This window comes from Sciurus vulgaris (assembly GCF_902686455.1).
Source record: "Sciurus vulgaris genome assembly, chromosome: 14".
NCBI classification, from domain to species: Eukaryota; Metazoa; Chordata; class Mammalia; order Rodentia; family Sciuridae; genus Sciurus; species Sciurus vulgaris.
Window position 1 is genome coordinate 10,724,034 of NC_136475.1, and position 20,190 is coordinate 10,744,223.

The window sequence follows — 20,190 nt, forward strand, 5'->3', positions numbered from 1 at the left end:
ATTTGATTAGCTATAAAAAATTTATCAGTTAAGTTAAAACTTATTCTTGAATTTCAGCTTGATGATAAAACTTCCCTGTTCTGCTAACAAGTGGTTACCAAATATATTCAGGTAAGCTGTCGAGGTGTTCCTGGGGTTTTCCCACCTGCAGATGGGGAAAGTGAGCGGGAGGAGCCCTGGACACTGACCTCTGTTGCAACCACAGCAACTGCATTTTCATCTGTTCTGCATATTTAAGTTAATTTTCATTAAAAATAAGGGTGCCATTGCCATCATTATGAAAACCCCTGTGCTAAATGAGCGAAGATAGCATAAAGATAACTGCATATTCTTTTTTATTGATTGAGCATACTGTTGTATTTACCAAAATATTTACTTATCTACATTAAGTGAAACCAACACTAAATATTGATTTTATTAGAAAATGAATTATTTCAATATCATAATACTTAATGCACCATGCAGAAAAGAAGTACTCTCTTCCCACAGGACAAGTAAATTTAATTCACTTAGGAAATATTAAAAATATTTGAATTTTTAATATTTAAATGTAATATTTACATGCAATTATGACATTTTAAAAACATATTTCAACTGAATAAAAATAAAAATATTGTATGCTGACCTAATTTCTCGGTCATGTATTGAAGAAGAATATTCTATTTCCAATAGTACTCCATGTCTACTGAGTGACATTTTTATTTCTTCCAGGCCAATTCTTTGTGGCTCTCTTGCACATCCCTGTTAAGAGCAAAAATATAATTTGCTGCCTTAATATTTTAAATTATCCCTAAGCTATACAATGAATATCATGGATTAATAAGAAAAGGTTCTATAGGTGATCATACAGCATTTGTGGACACAGGCATCATACATTATGAGTTAAGTGGCTTCATGCAGAAGTTGGCCAGAGTGTGGGCTTCAGAGGCCTATAGTCTGTAGGCTCTTCCAGATTAAGAGGTACCTCTACTGTGTGTATGATGTTCTCAAGTCCAATCAGGTGAGACATTCCATGGATTAAGGCCTCTGATTTCCACAGAAGCACCATCTATCATATTTACCACGCCAACTAATCTGATCTTCAGTCCCACTGCATATAATTATGCTGGGAAAAACGAAGTTCCAGAGATACAAAAGTTTTTCCAGAAATCCAATGGTGTGTGCAACCACCTGAAATGAGGCCTGCTTGACCAAAAGTTTTACTGGAGCAGCATAGCTATGGGAGGGACCATCTTCTGCCTGATAACCCTGTACGTGGTTTCAATACCCAAAAATATACATGAGTTAAGCTGGAGAGGATTGGTGTTTTTTTTTTTTGGCATAAACTCTTTGAATTTTCATTTTTCATGTTTTCTGTAATTTTTTTTCCTACTTTGATGGTCTACTCAACATTTTTACAAAAAAAAAAGGATATGAAGACAATATTTTGGTTTATGAAATGCGTATGTGGCCTGTCAGATGTCAGAGCTCATTTGACAGTTAAACTTATTGTTCATAGAAATGATGCTGTGCTCTGTGTTTGAGCTCCTGACTCCCCTGGAGGCTCTAGAGGAAGATTGCTCACGGGCTCATTAATGTCAGTCTGTGCAGAGGATTGCGTTTTTCAGCATGCAATGCAGAAACCTTTCTGAATTTGGATGTGAATGAGGAAGGGAGACAGAATTCAAGGCCAGGCACAGGAAATGAGGGGTTTCAATTTGTAGGCACTTTGGAAATGTTTTCATCTTATAGTAAAATGGTAATAGAAATTATTTGCAGCCTGCTTCTGTTTGTTGGGCAGTTTGTTTCAAAAGGTTATTTGCCTCATTCCAGGTCTTTAATGAAATTGTATGTATAACTATCATTTATTCCACTATGGGAAAAAAGAGATCAGCTGTTCAGTATTGCATCTTAGACTGGTATCTGTCTTGTTAACACACCACCACAAATTCTCCTTTTTCCTTTAAAAATGTTATGGCTTTACAAACCCAGAAGGTCAAGAGTTGTATGTTTTATCTTATATATGGAAACTAGAAAGGAAAAAAGAAAAGGGTGGGGAAATCTCATGAAAATCGGAGGGAGATCGTAGAGTAAAGGGACCTGGGGTAGGGAGGAGGGGAAAGAGGGGAAACACTGGGGAATGCCATTGGCCAAATTATATTGATATATTGTGTACATATACAAATATGTAATAACAAATTCCACTATTATGGACAATTATGCACCAATTAAAATGTGAAAAAAATTATGGTTTTAAAATATAATTTATTTTGACTAAGGAATAAATACATGAAAAAAAAAGTTCTATTAGTTTCTATATCTGTTATATCAAAGAAGTAACTCAAGATTGTGAAACTGTTGCAAGAACAATAGTTTTTATAAAAATAACTGTTCTTTTTTCTAACATGAACATTCACAATTCCAGCTTGTCTCCTTATGTATATTTTAGTAACTACGTTTAGGTCATTCAAATGGGGCTGCCTACTTATCAAAGTAATCCTGGAAATCATGATTACTTAGAAAAACTCCCATTTAGGTCAAAATCAAAATAGAGATGCCGTATATCATGCTGCTAATGGGTGTAACTGGTAAAGAGACAAAATTGCCAGAAGTGCAGACTGCAATATCACCTCCAAGAACATACAACACACGGAGCTGACAAACTATTTGAACTAACAGAAATTAACAAAATACAAGGTCAACATCCTAAAATCAATAGCATTTTTCTCAAGATGTACTATGCTTATTATTAAATAATAAGTTTAATTTTAAGGAAATAGATATAGCCAATACATTGACTGCATCCAGGTTTTCCTTGATCAGACTATACCTTGTAACTGAATAAAGTTAGTTAAGAAAGTTCTTCCAGATACCTACCTTATCCAGAGAGGTGAGAAGGTGAATAGTTTTTACATTACAAGGTTTCTTAATAAGCATCTCACAAAATCGAAGGAAGTTATATAGCTGAAAGACATTAAGATGGGTTATTAACAGCTAGTATAGTTATCCCTTTGTATCCTGGGGCACTGGTTTCAGTGACCACCCTCCCCCATACTAAAACCTATGGATGCTCAAAAGTCCTTTTTATAAAATGTTGCAGTATTTCCACAGAACATCTGTCTATCCTCCTAAACACTTTAAATCATCTGTAGATACTTATAATAGTATTACCTAATACAATGTAGATGCTATGTAAATAGTTGTTTTACTACTTTGTTTAGGGAATAGTGACAAGAAGAAAGCTTGGACATGTTTTGTACAGATGTCAATTTTTTGGGGGGATGGGGGGTACCAGGGATTGAACTCAGGGGTAGTCAACCACTGAAACACACCCCAGCCCTATTTTATATTTTATTTAGAGACAGGGTCTCATTGAGTTGCTTAGTGCCTCACTTTTGTTGAGGCTGGCTTTGAATTCGTGATCCTCCTGCCTAAGCCTCCTGAGCCACCATGACTGGCAGATACTAATTTTGAAAAAAAGATATTTTCAACCTCCATTGAATCTAGATGTGGAACCCACAAACATGGCTGGTTGGCTATACATTTAAAATAATCTTTCATTATAGTTTAGTACATTTCACTTACCTGATGAGTCTGTCTAATATAAGGATCTTCTATCCAAACTTCTGTAACTGTCTCATTAAGGTATTCTTTAAAAAGTGACTCGTAACTGAATCCTGTCGCATTCTCTTCTATTTTAATTTGCTTGTGATATTTTCCATCTATATAAGACATGAGCTTCAGTAATATCACCAGTGATCATATTTATACATTTTATATTTCACATAGTGATTATTCATGATCAATTGCAAATTAATTTTTTAACTTAGTCACTCAAAAAGTATTTATTGAATGCCTACTATATTCTGTAAATACTGCAAGATGCTACACATACAGAAGCATATAAGACAAACCACTCCATAAGTGATTCTGTCTTCATTAAGGTTGAATGATGGGGAAATTCCAGAGTTTTCTTGGAACAGGTTTCTGAGCTGGATCCTACAGAATGAACAGTTTATTCAAGAGACTACTGTATGTGCAAAAGCATCTGATAACTTCTCGTTACCATGGGTAGAATCCCATCTAGTAGTATCTGGTCCTCTTCAGACTTACGCATTTTTTTGGTCTTGCAATTTAATAAATTATTAAATACAAACAGCATAACAGGACATTCAGAAATCTTTTTTAGCACCGAAAGGTGTTTTTTTTTTTTTCTCTCTCTCTTTTTTTTTTTTGGTGGTAGGAATTAAACCCAGGCCCTCATATCTGCTAATCACACTACAGAATGTTTAAAGCAGAACCTTATAGTACAACTTAATAAGTAAAGACTGGCATGTCACAGGATGACTAGGATAATTCCATTGGTTTTGTTAATTATTGAGTAAGTTATTAGAGAACTCCAAAGTTTTTAAAAAATATAACCCTAAAGGTAATTTCTAACTTATGTGCTGTTGCACTTTACATCTTGTCTGAAGTGGTTTGGTCCCTCTGCAGAGCAGTGTCTAGAGGCACTCAGAGTGGCCCAGTGTTTGACATACTGTTGTAGGCTTTCCTACAATACAGCCTCTAACAAAACCAGGCTGTCCCCAAACCCTGGTAATAGAATTGTTTACTTTTGTACCAAGAAGGTTGGGAAAACAACAAAATCTTCCTGTGACACATGTCCAGGTAGACCTCAGGGGATTCATGCTGTGAGAACTAAAGTTCTTCTGAGATTGAAATGAAAAAACAGGTCAGCAGGGTCTAAGTTGGTGCTGTGCATGCTAAATGTGTCAATGACAAGGCGAGCATGCTTGCTTATTGAGGAGGAGAAATTTGTTGTGAAAGTGTTGATGATATAAGCAGAAAGTCAGCTAAATAAAGAAAAAAATGCATGAAGCTTTTTGGAGTCAAAAAAAGTAAATAAAAGCTAGGTTGGGGTATGGCTCTGTGGTAGAACACTTGCCTAGCAAGTATGAGGTCTCGGGTTCAACTCCTAGCACTACACAGGCATGTGCGTGCACATACACACATACTGTTGTGATTTGGATTCTGTTCCAAATATTTCCACATAAATAATGTTAGCAACTATGCACCAATTTTCAAGCCAAGCTAGCCACATAGGTTAATTTAACTTGGTGCTGGTACTATATTTCACTGTTTTTGAGATAAATTTCATTCTAGATTTGAACTTGTGAAGGAAGTACAGTTTTATTTCCGCTCAGAGTTCAGTGGGGATCTGCAGGATATGTTGGTACAGAGCACTAGGAAGAGCTGGGCAGAGGGTTGTGAGAACGTGGAGGAAGATCAAATAAGGACTGAGGACAATGGATTTTAGGGCAGCAGAACTGTTGGCCATAGTGTGCACTTCAGATAAGAGTGGCAATGTCAATTCATACAGATGTTTGTAAACTGGATCTTATGAGTAGAGGATTAAAATCTCACCTCTAATCATTATGAATACATAACTCTTGAAATATGTTGAATTACAATAAAATTAGAGAGAAGTCTCAGGAGTTTCTTTGGCTGCCATAATGGTTTTAGGCTTTCAAAAAAAAAAATCCAGGATCCACATTCTGTATTTCTTTGTAGTAGTTCTTAAACTGGGGTCCATACACAAACTTCCTGGGGATCGGAACATTCCTTTTTAAAAATGGCAAAGTTCTGAGTATTTATAGCTTTCATCAGATGCTCAAAAGGTGTGTTCCCACCCCACCCTACAACTTTAAAAAAAAAAAAAAAAAAAAAAAAGGTCAAGATAACTCCAGTACAGAGAAGAGGAATGTCCAGTAAATCTATAATCTTCCAGGCACAAACGGTCCATACCACTCGGGGCTCCAAAGCCACACCCTGTGGGAGCCATCCTAATCTAGCAGAATCAGACGAGGTTGTGCCTCAGGACACAAGGGACTGACTTAGCAGTACTGGCAGACACGGAGGTCTGTCCCAGATTGCAGAGGAGTATGTGGCACTGTGGGAGTGGTTTCCTTTCAGGTTCTGTGATAGTTTCCTGAGCAAATCGGTTCCCCTAACTCCACTCCATCCTGTTCATCACAGAAGAAGCCCCTCCCATTCAGGGACCCTTTATCTGTGTGACTATAAATAAGAGTTGGGCTACTCTATGTTGTTAGAGGCCAGATCTGGTATGGCCCAATCCCATCAAGCCCCTTCTTATTTAAAAAGAGCACTGGCTCTTGTGTATTTATTGATTAGATAAGTTTATGGGTAATTGGTTGATTTATAGCCAACATCGGGTCCTCCGGCAGTTAACCCTTTTCTCATCCACGCGGGATGTGGCTGAGAAACCCCTACGACATCCCAGTCCTAGACATGTTTTCTGAACAGTCTTTTACCTTCTTTTTCTTGATCCACGTATTTCTTTATGTTTTCTGCTCTATCCATGTAGCCAGAAATTTTTTCTCTGAGATTACGTTTCTTAGCATCATCTTTGGTCCCTATAAATTAAGAAAAAAAAAAAAAAAAAAAAGAAAATTCTCAAGTTTCAAAACAGTTTTTCTATTTAGTTTAAGCATTATATCCTGTTTCCTCAAAATTTCCTATTTTATCATGGTTGCCTCAGTCCTAAAGTGAACAGATGCTAAGCTTGAATTTGGCTTGATGCACCTGGAGCAGCTTTGTTTAGGAATGGGTCTCTGATGTTGTAACCCCTAGGAAACCAAATCTGGTGGGCTGAGAAAGGTAGCTTTTTACATGGCAAACCCGAGTCTGAACACTATTTGTCCTAATTACTCACGTTTTAAATTTTAGTGTAATTAAAAGATAACAAGGACTATCTTCCATAAAACCAACTTCTCTTTCAGACTTCTCCATTTATAATTAATGCTCATTTTCTCAGTTGCCCCCAAAAATGTTATTTTTGACCATATAATGCCAAAGAAACCTTATCTATGCCCCCAAATCACTTCTGATTTCCTCTTTTCTTTCCTTCCTTTGACATTGCTTACATTTTCCATAATATTTTCATTTTTAATTTCTCGTTTTTCAGCAAATTTTATTTGAATTTCACCAATTTTTCTACTAATTAAAGTTTGTTTTCTTTCTTGGAAAAATAGTCTGAATTTGCCCACTCCATTTAACATTTGCCATTTGGTCCTTAGGAATGAAATATTTCTAAGTGATCTTAAATCTAAGCTCAGCAATGTAGTAGTCTTTTCTAGTAGTATAAATGCAGTTCTTTCTTAGTTATTGTCCTTGATCAGCTGGCAATGGTAGACCCTGTAGGCCCACCCTTCAACCATCAGACCTTGGTTTTCAAGGCTTGAAACCCTACAGCTATCTTTGATTGCCAGTGAACTTCACTCCCACATTCAATCACGTGCCAATGCTAGTCATTCAACATCTTTACCGTCCCTTCCTTATCCTAATATTGATATCATTCCCTGGTTCATTCAGGCCCTATCACATCTCACTGGTGCCTGGAGGAACTATCATTTGTCTGTTGGACTCCAGTATCTAGAAGCTAATATCTACTCTACACCCTCACCATATTCAGTCATTCATTCAAGAATTAACTAGTGAGAACTTAACTATCTTCCAGACATTGTTCTAAGCACTGGGAATACTGTAGTTAATAAAACAGACAAAATTCTCCCCTTTAAGTGGGAAGACAACAATAAAAATAAATTGATAAAACATGTATATTAGATTGTGATAAGTACTATTAAATAAAAAAAAGGAAGACGGGGAGGGCTGGGATGAGGTTGTAACTTTACACAGAAGGTCAGGCAAAGCCTCACAAAGGTGTTATTTGTTTAAAGGCCTGAAATAAGAGAGGGAGTGTCATGAAAATACATGATAGAAAGCATATTCCTGAGAGACACCAACAGTGAAACAGAATTCTGTCATTTTCCTTGCCTACAGAATAAGTCAAGTGTGATCCAAATCTTAAACTACTTTAAACTTTCTTCCTCTTCCTCACTGAATCAAACTCAACTATTTATTGGTAAAACAGCACAAACAGAATATGAATACTCTTAGCTAAATTTCTGACTTCTGAAATTCTACTTTTTTTTTTCCAAAGCCTCTACCAAGCACTGCCTCTACCTTTGGACCCCTATGTGACATTTACCTATTTAAATCCTCATTGCACTTGTGTATATCTCTCTCTGGACACTTATTCTCGACACTGGAGTTATTTGCATTGCGGTCTTAACCTGTCACTGTCATGTCACTGTTTCTGTAACAACCCTGGAATCAATGAAGCACACTGAAGCAGAACTCCTATGACTCTCCTGCTTCAGATTCCTACTGCCACCAGGACTTGAGCAGTGTCCCCTTGATACTATACCATCTCTCTTTTTGTGATTCAGTATAGAAGTCATGAGGCCTTGGGCTCCACTTGTGGTACTACCATCTTCAGTGACAGAACTTGAAAGCTAACTACTCTTACATGCTAGAAAACTAGAATACCATCAACTCATGATTCGTAGAACAATTTTAATGATGAAACCAGACATCACCATTATTATCACCATCGTCATTAAACAGGCTCTACTACAGTGGAGTTTATTTTAAAAAGCACCAACCTTTGAAGGGAACCCTCTGCTGTCTTGATGCTTCTGTAAACTTGAATTATAAGAGGCTTCAACTAGAAAGCACACAGTAAATTATCTTAGACCACACTGGGGCTCCTGGATTGAGGAGCAGGGACTAGTTTTAATTTACTACCTAATTACTGGGTGTCTGCTGAGCCATAGTTGTGCTGAGAGTTAAGGAATTTTGAGGTGCTTCTCAATAATGAATAACTATGTAACACAAAAAGTTTCATTGTGCCTGTCTACAATCCTGTGTGTTTGTTATGCTGAATTTCAGTATATCTGTTTAAGAAAAAAATTTTTATTTTTGTGGTTTTATATTTGTTTACTTTTAATAAAAACGTTCAAACAAAAAAGTTATAGTACTATAATGAACGCATTTATTACCCATTATTTGGATTTTAAAAAGTGTTAGCAGTTTTGCCTATTCATTTATTTATTGGTGCTGGGAACTGAACCCAGGGCCTCCAGTCATGCTAGGCAAGCTCTACCACTGAGCTACACACCCAGCCCCAAATTTAAATTTTTTTTTTTTGCTTAAGTAAAATTAATACTGACGGCTGCATCTCTAAATATTGTCTTCAGGAAAAAAAATACTGTTTAACAATTTGTAATTTCAGTGTCACCCGATCCACACTCAAACTTTCCTAACTGATCCAAAAATGTCTTTTAAAGTTGGTTCAAACCCAGCTACTATCAAGGATTATGTAACAATTTGGTTATATCTCATTATGTCTTTTAAAATCTAGAATAGGACCCTCAATTTTCCTGATGACATCAATCTACTGCAGACATAAAAAGAAACCAGCCCATTTGTCCTGGAGACATCCCACCTTCTGGTCGACTGTTTCCTGGCGGTGTGGAAGAATCACTTTCGGGTTTCACTTGGCTGCAGACACAGCGCAAACCAGCTGTAGTTTCGAAACCTAGGGTCCTGCCCTCCAAGGCTCACTGCTCACCTTTCAGAACCTGCAGGAGCAGGTCAATCCCCTCTTGGTAGCACACCAGAGCCTGCGGGTACCGGGACTCCGAATCTAGCTCCACCGCCCGTTTCAGCACAGTGGCGGCAGCTGTGCTCTCCGGATCCAGCGCCACCCGGGGCTTGGCCATCACTACAACTCCGCTCAGCCTCAACCCAGGCTGGACTTGAGCAGGTCATCCGCGCTGCCGGGAAGCGGTCACGTGACGCCGCGCGCGGGCGCTCCCTGCCTAGGCTCCTCCTTCAGTGGGAGGAACTTGCCGGTTACTAACGCGCCCTTCCCCGGAACCAAAGGATCGCGCGCCTTGCGACGGAAGGGTTTGAGTGGCGCACTCGTTCGTCCTTCCTGCGCTGGGTTTCCGCCGGTGGGGAGCTTCAGGCTGCGCTGTTAGCCGGCGCTGGTGAGTCGGGGGTGCGTGGTTTCAAGTATTTCATTGTTCACGGGCAGTGTGTTTCTGGGCACTCTGCGGCGTGCGGTTGATTTGTCCCTATTCCATGTTGAGTTGGCGGGTCATGGCGACTCTATGGGCCTGTGTCCCAACCCCATCGCTTTGATTGCGAAAAGCCATTGATCCTTTGCTGGTTCGAGGGACTCCGGGCGGTGAGCCCTAACGCGGGTCGCTCTAGGGCGGAACCGCAGAAGCGGGACAGCTTGGGAGAGGAATTCTCCCAAGTTTGTTTTAGCATTGTCCGTGCTGCTTTCTCGTAACTTATGGGTATGGGCTTATGTGAAGATCAGTCCAACTTAATTTTCTAAAACTGAAGACAAAATTGCCCTATTCTTAGATTGTTGCATCTTAGAATGCAAACCTTTCGGAGCTGGCAATTATTTGCCATTTGCCAAAAACTGATTTTTTTTTTTTTTTTCCCGACCACGTTTTCATCGTCACCTACCCAAAGGTGCTTCTACCTTTTTAGTCAAGAGGCAGTTATGAGGACTGCCTACTACTAGTTAGGCGCTATGGGAGTTTAGAGAAGAGAAATACATATCTTGTCTTTAGAAATCTTTGTTTATTGCAAGGGAACTTCCATGTTCTACGTTTTTAATTAGTGTTTTTGCCCTCATATACTTAAATTCATGTCTCTTTCTATATTTTATCGGTGCATTATAATTATACATAATAGTGGGATTTGTTCCCTTTAGAAGAAGGAATCGTCTTTTTTAAGAGAACCACTGCATGTATGGTGAATGTGTTTTTTTAAAAAGACAAGAAACCTATCAGACATTACAGGACATAAAAGGAACAATTACCCTTGTAGCCTACCCCACAGGGGTATGCTAATTTTTGACAATCTTCCAGAGTTTTTCAGTGTATACACACACCTTCACAGGCATTTTTTAAGAATAAAAATGGGTTGACATATCTCAAATGATGCATGGTATTTTTTTTATAAAAATAATCTCTTACTTCCTTAAGATGTAACTTTTGGGTTGTGGGGTGCAGCTCACTTGTAGAGTTCTTAGCATGTATGAGGACCTAGGCTCAATACCGGTCCCCGCCCCTCCCCATACTGCAGTGGGCGAAAAGACAAAACTTCTTACTGTCACAGCTGATGTCTGTAAATTTCATTCAGCAAAAACTTATCAGATGCCTGCAATGAGGCAGATGCTGCTTTAGGAAGATGTTTGAAATATACCTGTAAGTAAAAGAAGCCAGAAACAACAAAATTAAAAAATGCTTGTCTCAAGGAAGTAACATGGACAAACACTAAAAACAAACCTAACAAATAATGGTGTTAGGATTCTGATTGTGGGAAAAATATCAAGTAGAATGGAGAGATTGGGAATACTAACATTTGTATGGGTGAAATGTCGAATAATATGATCAGGGCAGACCTCATTGAGAAAATGGAATTTAAGCCCCAAACTGAAAGAGGTGAATGGATTAGCCATCCTTCCAGTTCAAGGGAGGATGACTGCTTGGTTAGATGCAGGGCAAGAAAGGGGAAAGCTTATCTGATGATTAAACAAGTAATTAGAGATGGAGGGAATTAAGGTGGGATGGAGGAGTTAAGGGCTTTGTCTTTCACTGTGATTAAATGGAGAGGCACGGGAGATTTTAATTTTTCAATACATAAAGTTTTATTTTTTTTAAATAATTTTGGATTTCCAATAGTTGTGACGGTAGTACAGAGTTCATATATGTGCCAAACCCATTACTAATCATTTGTGGTACACTTATTAACCAATGAACCAATATTGATACACTATTAACTAAAATCATAATTATTTTATGCAAATTTTCTTTGTTTTGCCCAATGTCCTTTTTATTTTCAGGATCCCATCTAGAATACCACATACTTTAATGATCATATCTCCTCAGATTCTCCTTGACTAGTTTCTCATACTTTCCTTGTTTTGGATGACCTTGACAGTATTAAGGCTGTTAGGTATTTGAGGAGATACTGGTCAAGTATTTTGCACAGTGTCCCTCGATTGGAGTCTCTTGTTTTTCTCTTAGAATGGGCCTATGGATTTGAGGGAAAACAAACAAACATGGAGGTAAAGTGCCATTCTCATTACATCATATCAAGTGTACCTGCTAACAGCTTTACTATTATCACTTGATATTAATTAACGCTGATCAACAGGCTGAGGTAGTGTTTGTCAGGTTTCTCTTCTGTGAAGTTATTTTCTCATTTACTGCACTATACTCATTGAGAGCAGATTGCTAACCTTAGCCCACACTTAGGGGTGAGTAGTTTTTGCTACACCTCCTTATAGTGTCTACATAAGTTACTTAGAATTCTTCTATATGGGACATTTGTTTCTTTTTTCTTATTAATTTATCCACTTATTAATATTGTATGAACTTATTTATATTTTGGTTCACGTTATAAGTCAATTATTTTTTTTTTGAGTCATCCTTTTTTTTTTTGGTTACTCTAAGATGTTCCAAACATTATCAGCCATCTCTCAAGGAGACCTGCTCCTTTTTGTTAGAATGCTATTAGAAACCAAGATCTGGGTGCTGTTTTTGTTCATTGTTACTGGGTGTTACTGATTTTAGGTTCTCTCAATTAACAGAGCTAACATATATATATATATATATATATATATATATATATATATACTTATGTATATAATTATTTCCACATCCTTCACTGTCTACATAAAGCTAAACGTTGAGTTCCCACAGAAATCCAGTATAGCTTCCCCTTCCTAAATGTAACCTCCTCTTCAACAGTGAGAAATCTGCCTGTGGAAGGTTTTGAGCAGAGTGATGTGATTTAACAAGATAACATTTTGCTGTTATGGGAAAAAGACATTAGGGAGTTGAAATGGAAGTCAGGTCAGTTCAGAGGATTTTGTTGGAATCTTAGGGATAAAGGAAAGATTTAATAAAGTACAAAGTTAGATGAGTAAGATTAGTATATAATGCTTAACTTGGGAGGAAGAAGTATGACAAAATAATTTAGCATTAGATTGGTTCAGTTGCTGAGCAGTTTCTCTGAGGTCTGGCTCTTTTCAGGGACATCTTGGGTAATTGTCAACTCCAGTTTGTCTACATCACAGGAAAGATTTGAAGAGTTTGAATGCTCAAGAATCTGGTGGACACTGTCATACACCACACACCCTAATTTAGTGTATAGAGTATTCTTGTTAGCTTCATAATGATTTAATGATCTTACAGTAACAAAAGCTATAATTTATTGAGAGGGTTTCTCATATGGCAGGTACTGTTTCAAGTGTTTTGTAGAATAATTCATATGAAAGATGGGTATTATTTTCTTTTCTGGAGGAAGAAATTAAAACACAAATTAAGTACTCTGTCCAAGATAGACAGATAGATACTTCATGAACCTAATCTTTCTGTTTTCAGTGTCCATCAGTATAGTAGGCTCTACTGTTTCGTGTCTGATTACATCAACATGATCTTTTTACATTATAGAAGCAATGCCTGTGTGTTTAGGATCATTCAAAAATGTAAATAAGCAAAAGTGAGAGTTTTCTTCTTTTTAACAGAAAATTATTCTGATTTAGTGAAAATGTATAGTACTAGGAATCAGGAGAACTGGGCTCCAGAGCACATATCCTCAATGGCTGGGTGACATTGGAAAACAGATTGGCCTTCCTGTTACTCTGTGACAAAGCCTTCTTTGTCTGACCTCATTACTGAAGATGTGTTGAATGATGATAGTAAACTCCCATTTTCCTTTTTGTGAAATCAACCAAGGCTCTAACTCTTTGGACCAAAAGGGGATGGATGTGTTTAATGTATAATTACTAACTGTGGTTTTGCTGAAATCTGAATGAAACATTTACTGTAAATTCTTGCTCTTATGTTAAAATAAAATTTTACTGGTAAACTTCAATCACATTTACAGTTAATGTGCTGATTGGTTTGGTAACGCTAGAGAAAGGATGTCCTGTCCATTTCCAAGACGTACTTGACTGATAGGTCTGCTTTCTACTTCTCACAGCTGCTGAAGAGAACAATCACTAGGCTTATGGCAGGGATTTTGCGCTCAGTAGTTCAGAGGGCCCCAGGCAGGCTACAGGTAAGCATTTCTTTTCAAGAATCCTTTCTTCCCCCTACTGCTTATGATTTTTCCCCCTAATTACAAAACATACAGACATGTTAAATTCTACAAAGTAAATTTTTTTTGCAGATTCCTCTTATATTAATTTTTCAGTGTTGGGGGTTAATTTTATTTGTTAATAGTTTATCTGCAGTTTTGTCCCTAAAGATCTGTAATCACAATTGGGTGTGGTGGTATACACCTGTAGTCCCAATCACTTGGGAGGCTGGGGCTGGAGGATCGCCTCAGCCTACAGGTTTGAGACCAGCCTGTTGAGACCCTGTCTCAGAAACAGATTTGGAACCACAAAACAATTTTTCCTGAGAAAATTCTGACGAAAATCAACTACTCTTGATTCCCCTTGATCTGCCTTAATTTTCCTAAAGTTGTAGAGCTTTTTCCCTTCAGTTATGAAAAAGTACATTTTTGGTGGGTATGGTGGTACACACATGTAAGCTGCAGCTACTTGGAAGTCTGAGGCAGGAGGATCACAAATTCAGGGTCAGTCTCAGCAACTTAGGGCCTGTATCAGAATTTTAAAAATAAGATAAAAAGGGCTGGGAATGTAGCTCAGTGACAGAGTGTCCCCAAGTTCAATCCCCAGTACCACAAAATAAGTATATAAGTAAATAAAGAAACAAGCAAGAAAGAGTTTATTATTTCAATCATAGACAAATATAGAAAAGCAAAAAGAGAAACAATCTTCCAGAGACCACTAATGGTAGTACTTTCATGTATATCTTTCATTTTTTTCTTTTAGAGAGTACAGTGGTATATCCTAATCTATACCCGTGGCCCCAGCAAGATAGCCCTAGATATATACTAGGTCTTGATATGGACCTGCAACTGGCTGTAGATGATTATAATGTCAAATACTGTGCATACATTATCTTAACTGCAGATTAATCCTATGAAGTTGGTATTGTTTCCTTTTTAATACCAAGGAAGTTTCCTCTAGCCGGATAAGTGCCTCATGTCTCACAGTTGTGGGCAGCAGAACCAGGATCAGAAGCCCAGTGTTTTCCTTTCTCACCCAGTCCCTGTCCCCGTGGCCTATTTTCTAGTTATTTATGCCATCCCTGCAATACAGGGAAGGCTAAAAAAGAATGATAGGAGTGACTTGCCAACCCACAAAGCACTTCCTGTGTGAAAGGCTGCCAAGTAATCCTTTTTCTTCAGTAGTTTCAGAAAAAGAGGATTGGAGGAATACAGAGGGGAACAAGAGATAGGAGCTAGGAGTAATGGCATTGTTAAAACCAGAAAGAAAACTGGACACTCTTTTTTTGGATTTCTTTTACTATTTTTCTTTTTTGGCTTGGGGAAGGAAGCAATACTGGCACATGCTAGGCAAGTGCTTTACCACTGAGCTACATCCCAGCCCTTTTTATGTATTTTGTTTTATATTTTAGTTGTAGGGAGACACAATATCTTTATTTTATTTTTATGTGGTGCTGAGGATCAAACCCAGTGCCCCATGACTGCTAGGTGAGCGTGCTACCCCTGAGCCACAACCCCAGCTCTCCCAGCCCTCTTTTTTTTTGGCAGTGGTAGGGATTGAACCCAGGGCCTTGTGCTTGCAAGGCAAGCACTCTACCAACTGAGCTATCTCCCCAGCCCAATCCCAGCCCTTTTAAATGAATTATTTATTTAAATTTTGAGACAGGGTCTTACTAAGTTCCCCATGCTGGCCTTGAATTTGCTATTCCTCTTGCATCAGCCTCCTGAGTAGCTGGGACTATAGATGTGTACAACCTCACCCAGCTTTTACATTGTTTTGTTGAAGATGAGTTATTGCACATTGTCTAGAGCACGAGTTGGTAAACAGTGACTTTCAGGCCAGATTCAGCCTGCACTTTTTGGGGTAAATTTATGGAAACAGTCATGCCCATTTGTTTGTCTGTGACTGCTTTCACCCTATGATGGCAGAGTCAGGTCTTGGCAGTGGAGACTATAGAACTCCAAAGCTGGAAATAGTATATGGTCCTTCCAGGAAAAAGTTACCAAGCTGGTTAATGGTTAGAGGGGAGGTATTCATTTTGCTTAGGAACTGAAATCCATCTTTTGTACAAAAACAATTGTACATTAGGTCAGAACAGACTGGTCACCTAAGGATTGGTTGGTATGGATTTCTGCACTAGAATTGTTTTATTTCATATTTTAGACTGTGATAAAAGGTGTGGAGTCTCTGATTGGTACAGTCTGGATTCGTCACAAATTTACCAAATCAAGAATTCCAGATAAAGTAAGAACTATGTGTCTTTCTTTAATGCTACTTTTTTTTTAAGTACTATGTATTAAAATGTACCTATTTTGAAATATTGAAAGCTTTTATGTTAAGTTATACATGTTGTAGTGGTACAGAGTTTAAAACATTGGTATTCATGTAAATGATGATTGTTAAAAATAAAACTTCGGGCTGGGGAGATAGCTCAGTCAGTAGAGTGCTTGCCTTGCAAGCACAAGGCCCTGGGTTCGATCCCCAGCACCGCAAAAATAAATAAATGAATAAATAAATAAATAAATAAAAAATAAGACTTCTGTTACTTGTGCCACTGGCCTTCACAGGATGGGTTTTTTGTGTTGTTTTGTTTTTTCCCCTGAGTGTTTATTCCTGCTTGCTTGTTTTATTTTTTTCCCCTTATTTAATTAATTAATTTATTTATTGTATCATCATTGTCCTGAGAAAACAGTGGGCCTTCCTGCCCAGACCCTCACAATGAAACTCTGCATCTTTGCTTTCTGTATCAACTTTTGCTACTTTAAATGTTATGGGGCGCAACTTAAGAACAGACCGATCACCACTGAGAAGTCCAAATTTGAGAGTCTTTATTAAGCCGGCCGACTGACTGTCTCACACAATGCCCCCCAAAAAATGGCTATTGGGAGAACAACCCTGACCACAGGGTTGTAGGGGTTCTTATACCAAAAATCACATCAATCATAAGTGTCTGTTGCTGTGATTCAAAATTACACATTAACATCATGAGATCATCGACAGAGGGGGAAGTGGGTCAAAATGACCCTTACCTAGGTACAAACTAAAGAATGTTTGCTAACATCCACACAATCACCATTCACATGGTACATTGTTTAGGAGCAATAGGAATCAAAAGAGAGCAATTCTTTACTACATAGGAGTTGCCATTGTATATTATTAAACATGTCACACCAAGTGACTGATGATGGGCACAGAGGTGGGGTGTTCCCATGGGAGAAGCTTATTTCCTACATAACATGGAGTCTCAGAGCAAAATGGAGTCTGTTTAGTCATTTCCATTAGAGTCTGGCCTATAACATTCTCATGGAGCCAGTTCTGTCAGCCCATCACATAAATCTTTCAGATTTTTCCATTAAATTTATATATACCTACCATTCTTTTAAAAAACACCAACTAAGCCCTCAATTGATTTTGGCCTTCATTTTGTATTGGTTTTGTTTATTTTGCTTTTTAATTAATAGACATTATTGCATAAAGGAGTTTAGGCTTACAGGAAAATTGATCAGAAAATATAGACTTCCTTATATACTCCCTCCCCCAACATAGTTTCCCTTGATATTAACAGCTTGCATTAGTGTATAGCTGTTGCAACTGATGAAACTACATTGATACATTATTAACTGAAGATCGAAGTTTAGGCTTCACTCTTTGTGTTGTATAGTTTATGGCTTTGACAAAACTATGATGTCATGTATCCACCATCACATAAGAGTATAGAATAGTTTCACTGTTCTAAAAACCACCTATGTTCCACCTGCTCATCCCTTCTTCCCAACTCCCAAACTCTGGCATCCATCTTTTTACTGCGTTCATATTTATAGTTTTATCTTTTCCAGCATGTTTGTAGTCGGGCAGCATGTAGCCTTTTCTCCCTAACTTCTTTCACTTAGCAGTGTACATTTAAAGTTCCTCCAGGTCTTTTCATGGCTTAATAGCTTAATTCTTATTACTGGATATTTCATGGTGTGAATTTACATAGTTTATTTGTGTATTCACCTACTAAAAGACCTTGATTGCTTCCAGTTTGGGGCAGTAATAAACAAAGTAGTACAAATACTTCTGTGCAGGTCTTTGTGTAGACATAAGTGTCAACATTTAGGTAAATGCCTAGGAGCATGGTTGCTAGATTTTATGGTAAAGACTGTGTTTAGCTTTGTGAAGCCTGGGTTTTTCGTTTTTTGGATGGATGGTTGGTTGGTTGGTTGGTTGGTCGGTCGGTTTGGGGTCCCCCACCCCCTGCATTATTTTATAGTGTTAAAATACAGAGATAAAAGCCAGGTGTGATGGTGCACGCCTGAATTCCAGCAACTCAGGAGGCTAAGGCAGGAGGATTTCAAGTTCAAAGCCAGCCTCAGTAAAAGCAAGGCGCTAAGCAACTCAGTGAGGCCCTGTCTCTAAATAAAATACAAAATAGGGCTGGGGTTATGGTTCAGTGGTTGAGTACCCCTGAGTTCAATCCCAAATTCCCCCACCCCCCCAAAAAAACCAAAACAGATAAAACTTACTATCATAACTAGCCGCTTTTCAGTTTCAGATTTCAGAGATATTTAGAGTTTAGAATATTTGCTAGACTTCACTGATTGAGTATTCCAGTTTGCTTTGAGTTTGATAGATTTCAGAGCATTTCAGATTTCAGATCTTCAAATGAAGGACATTCAACCTGTAGTGCTCTTGGCATTTGATTTCTTTAGTGTCATTTGGTTGCTCATGCTTTGTTCCCACAGGTTAAAAAACAAAACAAAATCCTTGCCTATGTGATATTTTCCTTAAGAGAATGAAATTCTTAGATTCCTTTTGCGTAATCAGTCTAGACTGATGGAAATGTTTACTTTCATGTTGAGGATTATATAAAGAGTAGGTGTGTGTTATAGTGTGTGTACACACGCACGCCAGTGCAAGCATTTTTTAAGAAAAAAATGGGATGGGAGGGACATAGAAACTGTGTAAGTTGAATGTTTACCATTTATAATTTTTCCTTTATAGGTGTTTCAGCCTTCACCAGCAGATCATGAAAAATACGGTGGGGATCCACAGCACCCTCATAAACTACACATTGTTACCAGAATAAAAAGTACAAAAAGACGTCCGTATTGGGAAAAAAACACAATAAAGATGCTTGGATTAGAAAAAGTATGCAACTCTTTTAGTCATCTTTAGTGTTGTTTAAGTTTGCTTTACAGTTTATACTTTAAAACTGTTTAAATGTATTACTTAATGTAACTTGTTTATAATTTTGATTTAAACAGACTGAACCTTCAGTTTAACATTTTCTGAAAACACAGCCATTTGCTTTTTAAATTGATCTATAGCATTGTTCCTTTGTAGGCACATACCCCTCAAGTCCACAAGAATATTCCTTCAGTGAATGCAAAACTGAAAATGGTTAAACATTTGATAAGGTTTGTTGTCCCTTATCTCAGCAGTTTTTAAAAATGTGTTATCTAGTGTAATTCTAAATGCTGCTTCTCCTGTCACAGAATCCAGCCCCTGAAGCTGCCACAAGGACTTCCAACAGAAGAAAACATGTCTACCACGTGCCTCAAGAGCAATGGGGAATTAGTCGTGCAGTGGCATCTGAAGCCGGTGGAGGAGGAAGCAGTTAAGTCCTGACATTGCAGTTTCAGATTAAAAAGTGCAAATCATTTGTATTTAAAGTTGGTGAGAAAATGTTTTCATTAAAATATTTAAGATGTATTTTAAGTCCCAGTCTTTTCACTGACTGCTATGATTCTTCCTTACCATATAGACTTAAGAAGTTTGGTACTACTACTTGATTTAATCTTCTCCCTTTTCCCCTAAGAATTTCACTGTAAAATAGGTAAGAACTAAAATAGGTAAGAACAGCATTGTTTGAACATCTAAATTTAGATTCACTGACACTGTAGCAAGTAACTTAATATTTTGTAGAAATTATTTTCTAATTTAATTGAATTCTACAGATTCTATTGAGTATCTTTATCTAGTCCATTTTGCATTGCTATAACAAAATCCCTGACTGTAGTTTATAAGGAAAAGAGGTTTATTTTGGCTTAAGTTTTAAACACTGAAAAGTCCAAGCTTGGGTAGCCACGCCTGCTGAGGGCCTCCTACAGTGTCATAGCATGGCAGATGACGTCATATGATCTGAGCACGTGGGAGAGTGGTAAGTGGTGGAAGAGATCACATAGCAAGAAAGC

General features: G+C 37.8%; 2 protein-coding genes across 6 annotated transcripts in view; one reads left to right on the forward strand and one right to left on the reverse strand.

Annotated features, from left to right (window-relative positions):
* MITD1 (microtubule interacting and trafficking domain containing 1) overlaps window positions 1-9,628 on the reverse strand; it is an 18,171-nt gene extending 8,543 nt beyond the window's left edge. For 2 of the 4 annotated variants that reach the window (XR_013759366.1, XM_079111345.1), the window contains exons 1-5: window positions 9,473-9,628; window positions 6,312-6,413; window positions 3,565-3,701; window positions 2,857-2,943; window positions 626-741 (exon numbers count right to left, since the gene is read on the reverse strand). Coding sequence is in view for 3 of the 4 variants with exons in the window: in XM_079111345.1 (XP_078967471.1) it covers window positions 626-741; window positions 2,857-2,943; window positions 3,565-3,701; window positions 6,312-6,413; window positions 9,473-9,623 (593 nt within the window). In the remaining variant the exon portion in view is untranslated. Of the gene's footprint in view, window positions 1-625; window positions 742-2,856; window positions 2,944-3,564; window positions 3,702-6,311; window positions 6,414-9,346 lie in introns of all 4 variants that reach the window. The other 2 variants (XM_079111346.1, XM_079111347.1) reach the window with 2 other exon arrangements.
* A 129-nt stretch (window positions 9,629-9,757) lies between these two features.
* On the forward strand, window positions 9,758-19,708 carry MRPL30 (mitochondrial ribosomal protein L30). Of its 2 annotated transcripts, none has more exons than XM_079111353.1 (6): window positions 9,758-9,893; window positions 13,918-13,995; window positions 16,178-16,258; window positions 18,998-19,144; window positions 19,340-19,413; window positions 19,492-19,708. In XM_079111353.1, exons 2-6 carry the CDS (start codon window positions 13,945-13,947, stop codon window positions 19,622-19,624), a joined length of 486 nt encoding a protein of 161 aa, XP_078967479.1. In that variant the 5' UTR covers window positions 9,758-9,893; window positions 13,918-13,944; the 3' UTR covers window positions 19,625-19,708. The 2 variants fall into 2 exon arrangements, with proteins under 2 accessions (XP_078967479.1, XP_078967480.1); XM_079111354.1 differs by having other exon boundaries at window positions 9,817-9,904.
* The last annotated feature ends 482 nt before the right edge of the window (window positions 19,709-20,190 follow it).